This window comes from Dreissena polymorpha, chromosome 7 (genome assembly GCF_020536995.1).
Source record: "Dreissena polymorpha isolate Duluth1 chromosome 7, UMN_Dpol_1.0, whole genome shotgun sequence".
Taxonomy (NCBI): Eukaryota; Metazoa; Mollusca; class Bivalvia; order Myida; family Dreissenidae; genus Dreissena; species Dreissena polymorpha.
The window spans coordinates 61,930,048-61,944,995 of NC_068361.1; the positions used below are offsets into that span (position 1 = coordinate 61,930,048).

Genomic DNA, 14,948 nt, shown 5'->3' on the forward strand with positions numbered 1-14,948 from the left:
ATTTTTGCAGATATCTCAAGTTATTGAAATATGTTTGCAAAGTCTTTAGCGCATAAGTTTTTCTTGCAGTGTTGCCGATATCTTACGATTGAATAATACATTATTACACATAATCAATAGAGATAAAACTTGTATTTTATACCATAATGATTGCTTCCTACATGTAGGTCACAGACATACTAAAAATAGAAAACTGTACCGTACAGTGGTTTGAGGCCCGAACAAGGGAACTGAATATTTGAAACTCATTTAATGCTGTAACAATGTATTATGTAACGATTGATCTTAATTTTTAGTCTCAAAATAATAATTACAATTAAAGATGTATTTCATAAACAGTTCAACTTTTTATAAACGTGTTCAGACCAATGTCGACCGATTACTTGACTAATTTCATTCCTCAAGAACACCCATGCACGGAAACATGAACAAGAGGCGGTCACCGACGGCTAATGCCTGTTGTCACAAATATTCAACAGATAAGTTTCGTAGAATATTACTGAGCATTGTCTGAACATTGTTCAGAAAATGCTCTTGGGGAGAAACATTCACGGTTTCACGCCTATTTCTATTCATTTTACACATATGCCGCCAGCGTGTACCAAGCAATGGGAGACAACTGGGGGTTAATTATGGCAAGCGGTTCGACGCATAATCCCAAGAAACATGGTTTCTCATGAGAACCTAGGTTCTCATGAGAACCTAGGTTTATGAAATCCCAAGAAACCAGGTTTCTCACGAGAACCTAGGTTCTCATGCGAACCTAGGTTCTCATGAGAACCAAGGTTTATGAAATCCCAAGAAACCAGGTTTCTCATGAGAACCTAGGTTTTCATGAGAACCTAGGTTCTCATTTGAAAACCTTGGTTTATTCTTGAGAACATAGGTTCTCATGAGAAACTAGGCTTTTCATGAGAACCTAGGTTCTCATAGACACATTCTGAGAACTTAAGTTTTCGTTTGGTATCCTAGGTTTTCACAAGAACCTAGGTTCTCAATTGAAAACCTAGGTTCTCATGAGAACCTAGGTTCTCATTTGAAAACCTAGGTTCTCATGAGAACCTAGGTTCTCATTCTGAGAACCTAGGTTCTCATGAGAAACCTAGTTTCTTGGGATTATGCGTCGAACCGCTTTCCATAATAACCCATATGATAAAAACAGTAGAGCGGAAACCCAAACATGTCAGGCGGTAGCGTATTTTTAGAAATCCGCGTAAAAGTTATATTTAGCATCATTGTGGAAATTACACGGTGTTTTCAACACGCTATAAAAGAAACGACCCATGACTAGCCTAATGCTTTTCTCCGGGCTCAATTAAAGTAATAAAATGGATTAAGGAATTAAATGCCATTATGTTTTATATTCCATTACATTTTATGACAAACATAAATTATTTATCATTTAACCATATAGAATAAAAACAAACACATTTGTTTAGGTGTCATGACAAGCAGGGTATTTTATCGACAGAAAAAGAACGGGGCAAAAAAAACAACGCACATCTAACAACATACAACACCAAGTACCATATGTATTTACAAATCCAAACGAGCAGAAACAATTGTTTGTGTTTCATCCGAATCTCTCACGCAGTGATCCTAAGCGCCAACAGTCTTCCATTGCCCATGCTTTTTTAACACTATCAGATACACCGCTATTTGCAACAGCAGTTGCTTCCCCTGACCGAAATTAATGCAACCCGTAAACATTAGGTTTAAGTCAAATTTCACGAAAGATGTGGTGCAAAATATCTAATTGTCTACTGTAACTCATCTGCTTTGAGCCAACTAAAATGTATTTATTCATTTTCTTACCATTGGTTATGTTTCTAAACGAAACATATATTGCAATATGTAGAATAGTTTCAACCAAGATATATTTTTTCAAGTAGAAGACAGGGCATAAAACTGCATTTGTTTTACAAAATGTCAAAACCTGTTCGCCCTTGCACAATTGAACCATTTTACTATTGAAAATAATAATTATAGCACACCCTTCAAAAATCTTGTATCGCATCCTTTCAATTCAAAGTCCCCAAACCGCCAACCCCCCCAAAAAAACGCACCAAACACACCGTTACACATCTCACATCAAAGAATCAAAGCCTCTACACATCCGCTTTAGTCACTAAGCACCTCCGAACCAGCGGCCCAGAATTGGCCCTGTTCAATCCATCATCAGAAAACACACCAGACCAGAATTACAACGACCACACGATCCCACAACCTCATGAGCCCACGAAATGCCACACACAATCGCGTCTACCCCAGAGGCAGACAGACACGAAACACACACACCAACATTTTAAATTGACTTTCTGTAACAAAACCGTTTCCCTTGCTTTCTTTTTTGCAAGTATTTTCCAATTTGAAATAAATATTACCCTTGCTATCTTTTTTGCAAGTATTATACTTTTAAAACTATTATTTTTAACCCTTGCTTTCTTTTTTGCAAGTACTGTTTTTGCTTTCTTTTTTGCAAATATTCCATTCCTCGTGTACTGTACACGACTTCGTAAGCACCAGGTGCAAACGGACATACACCAACATGGTTTCTATACATACTTAATGGCTATACAAAAACAACATCCATTGAATCATTTCTACACATATAAACACGTGAAAAAATCCCAACTATACCATAAGTATAGCAAAACAGTCAAACCATTCATATCACTGATTCACATATAAACGACATATAGTATAGTTAAATTCGAATAGCAAGAACATTTCTTGAAAAAGGCCTTGAACTGAAACAGAGTGGTTATTACTCGTACAAATAGTTTGCCCTGTGTCAAACACAATAATATCATTCTCAAAGTGCATTTGTACATTACCAGCCTCAAATAAGAATGGCCAAAATGCTGCACTAGGCCATCTGTGTACCACCAAAACGCCATATGCGTTGCATTCTAGAAAGTGCAAAATTGTTTTTCCTACGAGATAAATAGGGGCATCAACCAACTCAAATCGGCACCCCAAAACTGTGTAAAGCAATCTGCTTCTGTTTCAAAATCAAAGAATTTTGAATTATATCTTTAAGTATTTCAATTTTTAACAGTAGCCAAGCGATCAATCAAAATCGGACCCGAGCTACCATTTAAATAATCAAAGAAATCTCGTGAGATTTACCATTCATCTGTATTGCTCATTTTACTTATACTGGCAATGGAGTTTAATTCTCTTGGAATCCATTGTATTTCTAGTCCTATATTCATCTTCAAACATATACTAAAATGCTACGTGCTAGATCATGTTACTCAATTTTAGAAATTCCTACCTTTACCAACTTTAGACGTGATTCAGAGTCAGAAAACCTCTTAACAGCCCACACCCTTAAAAAAATCCCATAGGCACGTAAAACTAGAACTACTCCATTAAGTATTCTATAAGTAGAACTTGTATTGCAATCGTCATTGGACCATATATCGTGAAAAATAAAACCTGACATATCAACAATATAAGCCCCACCGGCAAACCCACTTGCATCACTGAAAACTTTTAAAACTTCGACACATGTAGTTTTACTAAAATGTCTTGATTGTATGCCATCTATGCGACCTAACCAAAATCTAAATTCGGAAATAAATGAGCTATCTGGTTCAAGGGCTATAACTATGCATTGACGGTCTAGAAACGATTTCAGAATAAAGATATCTAATCTTTACCTAGCCAGACTACCAATAACAGACATCATTGAAACAATTTTCCCCGTACATCTAGCTAAATCCCTTGCCGAAACCATTGGCATGGAAGAAAATACCTTTAAAAGAGTATTTTTAAAATCAGTTATTCTTCTATCGAGAATTTCAAAAGAAAACATTTGGCTATCCCAGATTAATCCTACCCATTCTAGCCTCTGAACTGGTACTTATATTGACTTGTCCTCATTGATCACAAATCCAGCTTCCGGCTTCATTCACGGCTACACTTGATTGACTAACAACATGAGGGGTGTCTTTTAATTCTTCAATACAGCCAGTATTTTACATATCCTGCACCGACTCGTTAATATCTGCTAATCTATCTGCTTTAAAGCTGATTGGTTATTTACAGATACACATTTTTCAGGTAATTATAAGAATGGTAATGCGTAAGCGCCGACAATACAGTCAATTATATCAGGATTGGCACCAATGATTTTCCGAAAAAAGGACATGCCTCTTTAAACTACATTTTACAAGAGAAAAACGTGAGAAATGATACTTTTCTTCACAATGTGCGTATTATATGTAAACCAAACACGTCAAACAATTCTCCTCTATCCCCGAGGGCCTACCTTCTTGACCGCTACCATGTGGTCGCTACGTGTGTCCATTTACTGTGCCAGCCCTGTCCCCGCCGGCGAAGCGATCTCTCCTCTCATCCTGACTGTCCATATTAATAAATTACCAACGCCAATACGACACAAAAATAAAACAAATTTCACAATGAAATGTGGTTGAGAAAATAAATAAAACGATTTAAATCAAGTCTTCGCTCTACCCTGCTTGCCTGTCGAATGACTAAACCTACAAATCTGTGCACGAGGAAATCTTGATTTCCGCACCATTGGACATATATCACCTTCAAAAACCTGTATAACCAGTTTATTCATTCACACAACGATAATAAATACATTTATAACGTACCGGTAAGCGTTTATTTCATAATCTAAGCTGAAGTAGTGTAGATATATAACATATATAAACACTAATTGTAGGGTTCTGGAGTACAATGTATGTTTTAGCGACAATTTCATCATACCTTATACACATACATATTTTGCTTTTCTGAGTCTATGAAATTGGTTAATACTGTAGAATAACTCAACGTTTGATACACGATACAAGCAAAGTATTTATCCGTGGAACATTCCTTATAGTAGTAGTAGCATGGTTGGTTGGCGTAGGCCATAGCGAAGTTTCGGGAAACTAAGATGATGCGCCATTGAATGGTCATTTTTGGGGGCAACGCCTGCAGTGGCCATATGGCTAAGCAGGCCAATGCGGGTGTGGCAGTCCTTGTTGCACGTCACGCACACGAATGAGCTTGCAGTCGGGGGGGGGGGGGGAGGGCTGCGCGCGCTTTTGACCGGCTTCTCTTTCTAGTTCGCAGTGGCGTAGCCAGACCCAGATTTTAGATAGAAAAATTAAGACGCAGCTCCCTCATACAAGCCATAATATATCAATACTGGTCAGCGAGTTTTTCTCTGACGAAAGTTACAGTTTTTATTTGATAACTATCAAAATAATACGAAAAAAATATAAAAAATACTGATACATCCTGGGTTTGTCATCTACAAGCAAATGTATTAAAACAAAACATTTTTTGATGTGCGCTTGCGTATGTACATGGGCCGTCTATGGAGTCATTAAAGGGAGGTAATTTTCCACTTTACAGAAATATTTACCGGACATTTATATAACTTTAGTATTTTGAAACAAATAAGAGTTTAAATAAAACTTTTCTTACCATATACATTAAAATGACGTAAATACATTACTTTGATAGTAAAATATGTCGCTTTCTGAGTGTGTTAATATATTTATAATTTGTTTCCAATATCAGTTCGAACAAATATCTATAAATAAGCATGTTTATTTATAGATATTTTTGGAAAGAAGAATATTATTATTCAAGGGAGAAAATCCAAACAGTGAATTTATAATTTTTAATGAGATTTGTTTCTATTACATTTAATTGTTTACTTAGTACATTTTGTGAGTAATTCAGATATTGTATACAGCAAATTGCGTGGAATTTCAATGTAAAAAATCTATAATTTAAATTATGTGTGCGTGTTAAACACGTAAGTTTTTGGTAAAATAAAAGATTGTAATACAAATAATTGTGACCTGCTCTAATACAGTAGACGAAGGAAAATCTCAAGCACACAGTTCGGGTTTCAGTAAGGAATTTCTTTTGAGCATGCGCGGGCTATTAATATCCCCCACTAGAAGGTAGCATTACATTCCTACGAGATTTGAAAACATCACACTTGTTTAAGTTTAATACAATCATTTAACGATTTGTTTGCTGTCAACTTCAAGAAAACAAATATCTGTAAGTATCTGACGATGCAAATTGCGTTGCAGCGTTACAATACACAAACTAAATAGAACGTCCGGTAAATACTGCTGTCCGACAAATACTCGCTAATTAGTATGATAGTAGAATGTGCTTTATATATTTTTTTTTGAAATACTAAAATAATATACGTCTACCTTATAATATGAAGAAAACAGATCTATCAAACATTTTAGCGAATAATGTTTAATGAATTGTGAAAAAAGTTTTCACTGTCTTAACATGTTTTATTATTCTTCAACTTTTAATATCAATCTTGTTGATGCTAATTCAACTCTCCTGGCTTACGTTCCGATGTCCACCATGATTAGAGCATCGAAGTGTACAGTGCGACGCTTTGTTTAATATACGGATTTTCCATTTCATTTTGCTGAGCCATTTTGGTATCAATTAAAGTTATTAAATTGAAATAAATATCTGCCTTAACATGAACCAATTGTACTCAATGATAATATTTGTTTGTGAATATCATAGTGCCTAAAATTCATTAAATTGCCTCAATTTCTAATATAGATTTTATTCTTTGACATAAATTTTCCTTTTTTAGCTCTACTGGCCAAAGGCCAGCGGGGCTTATGTCATGGTCATGTGTCCGTCGTGTGTACGTGCGTGCGTCCGTGCGTGCGTCCGTGCGTGCGTTAACTTTTTTTTAAAACATCTTCTTCTCCTAAACTACTAATCCAAATCTGATGAAATTTCTCAGGAATGTTCCTGTGGTAAACCTCTTTCAAATTTGTTCAAATTATACCCCTGGGGTCAAATTTGACCCTGCCCCGGGGGGTCAACAAATTGAAAATTTGCGTATATAAGGCCTATTTTGTGCAAACTTTAAAAATCTTCTTGTCCGTAACCATTGGGCCAAGGGCTACCAAATTTGCTATGTAGTGACATCTTATAGTTTTCTACCAAGTTTGTTCAAATTATGCCCCTTGGGTTAAAATTTACCCTGCCCCGGGGGGGGGGGGGGGGTCAAAACATTGAAAATTTGCTTATATAAGGCCTATTTGTGCAAACTTTAAAAATCTTCTTGTCCATAACCGTATGGCATAGGGCTACCAAATTTGGTATGTAGTGACATCTTATTGTCCTCTACCAAGTTTGTTCAAATTATGCCCCTGGGATCAAATTTGACCCTGCCCCGGGGGGTTAAAAAAATGAAAATTTGCTTATATAAGGCCTATTTTGTGCAAACTTTAAAAATCTTGCCCATAACCATTGGGCCTAGGGCTACCAAATTTGCTATGTAGTGACATCTTATAGTCCTCTACCAAGTTTGTTCAAATTATGCCCCTGGGGTCAAATTTGACCCTTCCCCGGGGGGTTAAAAAATTGCAAATTTGCTTATATAAGGCCTATTTTGTGCAAACTTTAAAAATCTTCTTGTCCATAACCATTGGGCCTAGGGCTACCAAATTTTGTATGTAGTTACATCTTATAGTCCTCTATCAAGTTTGTTCAAATTATGCCCCTGGGGTCAAATTTGACCCTGCCCCGGGGGGTCAAACAATTGAAAATGTGCTTATATAAGGCCTATTTTGTGAAAACTTTAAAAATCTTCTTGTCCATAACCATTGGGCCAAGGGCTACCAAATTTGCTATGTAGTGACATCTTATAGTCCTCTACCAAGTTTGTTCAAATTATGCCACTGGGGTCAAATTTGACCCTGCCCCGGGGGGTCAAAAAATTGAAAATTTGCTTATATAAGGCCTCTTTTGTGAAAACTTTAAAAATCTTCTCGTCGATAACCATTGGGCCTAGGGCTACCAAATTTGGTATGTAGTGACATCTAATAGTCCTCTACTAAGTTTGTTCAAATTATGTCCCTCGGGTCAAATTTGACCCTTCCCTGGGGGGTCAAAAAATCGAAAATGTGCATATATAAGGCCTATTTTGTGCAAACTTTAAAAAATCTTCTTGTCCATAACCGTATGGCATAGGGCTACCAAATTTGGTATGTAACGACATCTTATAGTCCTCTACCAAGTTTGTTCAAATTAATCCCCTGGGATCAAATTTGACCGTTCCCCAGAGGTCACAGAATCGAACATATGCTTATATTGGGCCCATTTTGTGCAAACTATAAAAATCTTCTTGTCCATAACCATTGGGCCTATTTCTACCAAATTCGGTAGGTAGCGACATCTTATAGTTCTCTACTTAGTTTGTTCAAATTATGCCCCTTGGAACAAATTTTACCTTGCCCCAGGGGTCACAAAAATGAACATATGCTTAAGTAAGGCCTATTTTGTGCAAACTTTAAAAATCTTGTTCTTAATTATAGAGCCTAGGGCTACTAAATTTGGTATGTAGTGATATCTAATAGTCCTCTACCAAATTTGTTGAAATTATTCCCCTGGGCTCAAAATTGACCCGGCCCCGGGGGTCACAAAACTGAACATATGACGTTTACCAGTGAAGATTACTGCAGCCGTTTGGCTGTTACCAACAACAACATCAACATCTTGTAAACATGAGATAAAACCCTGTCATTTATTGCCATTTTAGGTCAGATGGTGACTGCTTACAAAGGCATTGAAGTAAGAACATGTGTTGTGAATGTTTTTCTTATAAACTGAAAAAAGTCGGGTTTTATTTAAATATGTCGAAAGTGACCATATATCCGGATGAAAATATTTTGGATGACATGTTAATTTCATGTCTTTTTGTAGTGTTAAAACCAGTTTAATAATATATTATTGATTTTAAAAACACAACTTCCATGAACATAATTATTTCAAGGAAAGTCAATATATGATACTGCACGGTAAACTCAAACTTTGTATCCAAGAGAAGGTGTTGAAATTAATGAAGTGCAATGTTCTTAACTATCGAATATGCTGCTTTTTAATAACTAATGATTCATTGTTCTATTTGTGAAACGTCACTGATCATGAATTGTTGAAATGATTGTCAATTGCTCAACAATCCATATATATTTATGACGATTTTATAATTTTCTTAATATAAGTTATGAATTGATCTTAGAAGTCAAATGTATTACTTAATTAAATACATTTATAAATATAAAGAAATAATCTTTAGATTATCATAATATTCTCAGGCCTGTTGGTCCTAGGGATGTGTGGGTTGATGAGCAATTTCTCCTTTTATCACAATTATTTCTACCCTACCTGATCATTTCCTTCATATTCCATTTTAATTCAATTGACGTCTGCAACCTCTTTCAAATTGGGAAAGTCCAAAATGTGTTGTTTGGTAAAGGGTTAAGGCATTTTGATTCCTATGGGTCTTGTGAATCTGTTTCAAATCAAATGCGTAGATTTTATCTTCAGCATCTAAAAATATGTGAAATAGAAAGAACGACAATATCTTTTGGAGAGATAAATGTACTACGTTATAAGCAAAGGACCTGTGCAACAATTCCCGGGCTTTTTGTCTGTTTAGTTAACACGGTAGTAACTTTTTCCATATATAAAAAGGCTCACCCTTCCAACTTTAAGCGCCCAGTGGGACGAGGGATAGAAAGTCATATGCTTGAGTACATTTCACAAAGAAAAAACAGTGGAGCGATACAGGGCCATCATGGCCTTGTAATCTCAACATTGCTCTGCAAATTTTAGCCGAGGCAACTGCCTCGGTGTGCCTCAGCGTGGCAACGAAGCTGCCCTTTAGATATTACCTTCGTATTTGGTATGCATGTGTATATGGACAAGGCCTTTCCATGCGCACACAAATTTTGACCCTGTGACCTTGACCTTGAACTTAGGGTCCGCGTTTAGGTTTCGAAATCTGCGTTAAGGTTTTGAAAAATGCTCATAACCTCTATGTCCCTTGAGATAAAACCTTCATATTTGGTATGCATGTGTATATGGGCAAGGCCTTTCCATAAGCACACACATTTTTACCCTGTGACCTTGACCTTGAACTAAGGGTCCGCGTGTAGGTTTCGAAATCTGCGTTTAGGTTTCGAACAATGCTCATAACTTCTATGTCCCTTGAGATATAATCTTCATATTTGGTATGCATGTGTATATGGACAAGGCCTTTCAATACACACAACAATTTTGACCCCTTTGACCTTGACCTTGAACTTAGGGTCCGCGTTTAGGTTTCGAAATCTGTGTTTAGGTTTCGAAAAATGCTCATAACTTCTATCAAAGCTTTTATAGGGGGCATATGTCATCATATGGTGACAGCTCTTGTTATTGAATAAATTTACGGTTGGTATAATAATTTTGTATAGTTTTGTTATATAGTGCTCATTTATACCAGCATAAATGGAACTTATAGCGCACACACACTTCCAATTAAAAGCAAATAATAACGTTGCTCACTAGAACACACATCAATTTTAAATACATAGAAATTATGAAAATAAATTGTGAATCAATACTACGACTGCATAGTTAACCATTAATAATAAAAACGATGTATTGTTTGCAGCCTGATTTTAGGATATTAGTTAGTATGATAATAACAATAATTAAGGATTGTGTGACGATTGTATATGCACATGTGTTGACATTGTTTGTAAATGTATGTTATTTAATATTGTCAGATACAAAACGTGGTAAAGACGAAATAGCAGTTGTTTGCTGACGACGCAGTGTTTGAGACAACTTTCATACATGTCATGGCGAGCATAGCCGATGTTTTCTCGGAGAAGGAAAGGACCAACTGGTTAAAGTCATGGCTGGCTATAGACATTGCAAAGTCAGGCTTACAGCACCTCGTAAAAACAGAGGCTCAGAATTTCCACACTAGTATTTACACATCGATCTTAAAAATAAGATCACCACCCATGTGCTGTGGAACTGCAAATTTATTGACATGCCCAACACCAAAAGTCTGCAAAATTTGGAGAAGAACATGCTCCATGCATGATCCTGCTGCAAATTACACGCGACCATGTCCGGTAAATATATGTGATAAGGTTATGGGCCAAATTACAAACAACCACCGATACCGAGGACCTTCATGGAAGTGTACATCAGCACAACGATGGGCGTCTCATCCATGGGAAATTGCAAAATGTTATTTTTCAGAAGATGGCTATGATCTAAAAATGTCGTTTGAAGACACGGATTTAAACGGGATTATCAGTTTTTTGTTGAACTTCAAACCCTTTGAGCTTCGCTTTTCATTCAGCATAAAAACAATCGCACAGATCCTCCATGTCTTTTGACTAAGGTAAATTCCGCACACAAGAGTCTACAAACAGATATTGATATAAGTAAATGTAATTAAATGTTAAAAAAATAACGTTAATGGTTTTGAAGACATATATTTGCTTATTTTCACGGTTATTTTCCATGTATATCGTCAATATATTACATAAAAGGATATTAATAACGCATATACTTTATTCAACGTATGTACATTCATTTATTATCTCAGACAATGCAAACAATAGCATTGACGTGTATAACGAATGAAATATTAAGAAAAATTGTGCATAAAAGGTATTAAAATGATGGTTGCTATATACTACTACTACTACTACTGATGCTACTGCTTTTGCTACTGATACTACTACTACTACTACTACTACTACTGCTGCTGCTGCTGCTGCTGCTGCTACTACTACTATTACTACTAATACTACTAATACTACTAATACTACTACTACTACTACTACTTCTACTACTACTGCTACTACTACTACTACTACTACTTCCACCACAACCAAACACCACACACCACCACCATCCTCCACCAACCACCACCAACCACTACCACCCTCCACCACCACCCTCCATCACCCACCACCACCCACCACCACCCTTCATCACCCACCACCACCCACCACCACCCATCACCAGCCACCACCACCCATCACCACTCACTACCACCCTCCACCACCCACCACCACCCACCACCACCCACCACCACCCATCACCACCCACCACCACCCATCACCACCCACCACCACCACCCACCACCAGCAACCACCACCAACCATCACCCATCACCACCACCACCACCCTCAACCACCACCTTTCATCATCACCCACCACCACCCATCACCACCACCACCACCCATCACCACCCACCACCACCCATCACCACCCTCCACCACCCACACCCTCCCCACCCACCACCACCCTCCACCACCCACCACCACCACACACCACCCACCACCACCACCACCTCCCTTCAACACCCACCAACACCCACCAACACTCCGCCACCACCCACCAACACCACCCACCACCACCACCAACCACCACCACCCACCACCACCCTCCACCGCCACCACCACCAACACCCACCGCCACCCACCACCACCCTCCACCATCCACCACCACCCTCCACCATTTATTGAATTATACTTTGTTATCATTATTATCATTCACGGCAAGTCTTTACTTTAACCTAATGTAAAATCTATATTGTCTCGCTCATCTTATTTGCTAAATAGAAGCTTATGAGGTTTATTATATATTGATAATAGGCTCGTGATATTTGCAAAGCAGTCCGTCACACGTCTGACTGCAAAGTGACCGACATCGATCTCAATGACTATTTCACAACGCTTACTGATCTGCTAGGAGATCCAACATCACTAGCACATGACAGCAGTGCACAAGACGCCGTGATTGCACTTCAACAGGTACTACGTATGATAAAAAATCAATAATGACAAATAATCTTCAGTATTTATTTATTGTTTAACATTAATTATACCCCTATTACCATTGGTAATGGGGGCTATATAGGAGTCACTTTGTCGGTCGGTCTGTCGGTCTGTCCCGAAATTTTCATCCGATATTTACCAAACTTGGTCAAAAGTTCTATCAAGATGATGTCTAGGTCAAGTTTGAATATGGGTCATGCCTGTCAAAAACTAGGTCACATGGTCACTTAGTGAGTTTTTAATCGAAAGCTTGTCCGGACCATAACTATGTCAGTTATCGATAGATTTTAAAATGACTTGGTACATTTGTTCACCATCATGTGACGGTGTGTCATGCGAAAGAAGTACGTCGATATCTCCAAGGTAAAGGTCACACTTGGAGGTGCCCATAAATGAGCTTGTCCGGGCCATAACTTTGTCATTTATTGTGAGACTTTAAAATCATTCAACACAATCGTTCACCATCATTGGACAGTGTGTCAGGCGAAAGAATTACGTCAATATCTCCAAGGTCAAGGTCACACTTTGAGTTCAAAGGTCAAAAATGGCCATAAATGATCTTGTACGGGCCATAACTATGGCGTTCATTGCGAGATTTTATCATCATTTGGCACATTTGTTCACCATCATTGAACGGTGTGTCATGCGAAAGAATTACGTCGATATATCCAAGGTCAAGGTCACACTTTTAGTTCAAAGGTCAAAATTTGCCATTTATGATCTTGTCCGGGTCATAACTATGTCATTCATTTTGAGATTTTAAAATTGTTCTGTACATGTGTTCACAATCATTGGACGGCTTGTCATGCGAAAGAATGACATCTATATCTCCAAGGTCAAGGTCACACTTGGATTTCAAAAGTCAAAAATGGCCATAAATGAGCTTGTCCGGGCCATAACTATGTCATTCATTGTGAGATTTTAAAATGACTGTACATTAATTTTGTTCACAGTCATTGGACGGGGTGTCATGCGAAAGAATTCAAGAGTTCAAAGGTCAAAATAGCCATAACTCATAATGGCATAATACTTCTTAAAAATCGCCATAAATTAGCTTCTTTTGTTTTGTGAAGACAGCATGCAAAATATTATGTGTCAATGCAGCATGTGGGGGTGTACGTCACGTCTGTGACAAAGCTCTTGTAAAACTCGCTTGTGTTTTTTACAGCTGAAACAGGACACGTTTAAGATCACAACGGCCGAAATGTTTAATGGTCTACAGGAAGCTCAGAAGATATTGCAGAAAGTTGAACAAACCGCAGAAGATGCTATAGATGAAATAAAAAAAATACATACTCACGTGTACGGATGACATGAAATCTCAGACAGACATATGCAAAGAAGAAATTCTTTATAGCAGAGACCTATGTAAAACTGAAATAGTGACACGAACAGTCAGCTGTAAACATTTTCTAGATAGTCATACAACCACATGTCAAAATGAAATCGAAAAGAAAACTAATACTTGTAAAAATGAACTTGACGATCACATTATCAAGTGTAAATCTGAATTTGATAACAACGCAGCCAAATATAAAGAGGAACTAAAGGAAGCATCGGAAAACGTTTTACATTTCATTACGGGGGACGAATATAATCCATGTAACTATGAATCAGCTCGTGAAGGTAAATATATAATTTTATTTTATACTTTCCGGTGGTTTCTAGAGAAATATGAGTGAAATAAAACTGGTATTTCACTATTTTATACAGTGAAAAATAATAGTGACAAATATCGATATTTTTCACTGTTTTATTGTGAAATGACGTCATTGTTTCGACGAAATGACGTCATAAATCCAGCGAATGTATCCTGTTAAACTCCTTCACAATGTAAATTTACGGTGAAAAACGCATAAAATAAATAGAAAATTTACTGGATTCGATGGAATATCGATTTTTATTAACTCGTGATCATAAAAAATACATATTTTCACTCGTGGCTGCGCCACTCGTGAAAATATTATTTTATATGATCACTCGTGAAATAAAAATCGATATTCCACCGAATCCAATATCATCTATATAATATTGTAACAAACATGTTAATTGTATGATCATACGAAGATGGAGTACAACAGTTTACATGATATATGACAAACGGGCACATACAATGTTTACGGTTTTGAACAAATTGTTGAAGTAATCTCAATAACCATCTTGCAGGTTAGTTCCATATTCATGTGAATATAAATATGCAATTCAGCTATATAATATATATATATATATTTCAATCCTTCCAGCTACATGTTACTGCTAATGCACCTATTCTTAAACCTA

At 37.1% G+C, this 14,948-nt stretch overlaps 1 protein-coding gene across 5 annotated transcripts in view; it reads left to right on the forward strand.

Annotated features, from left to right (window-relative positions):
• LOC127837840 (uncharacterized) overlaps positions 1-14,948 on the forward strand; it is a 41,835-nt gene that overhangs the window by 15,951 nt on the left and 10,936 nt on the right. For all 5 annotated transcript variants that reach the window (XM_052365228.1, XM_052365231.1, XM_052365232.1 and 2 more), the window contains exons 2-4: positions 10,590-11,221; positions 12,486-12,644; positions 13,837-14,294. In XM_052365228.1, coding sequence (XP_052221188.1) covers positions 13,982-14,294 — 313 coding nt within the window. In that variant the 5' untranslated portion in view covers positions 10,590-11,221; positions 12,486-12,644; positions 13,837-13,981. The remainder of the gene's footprint in view (positions 1-10,589; positions 11,222-12,485; positions 12,645-13,836; positions 14,295-14,948) is intronic.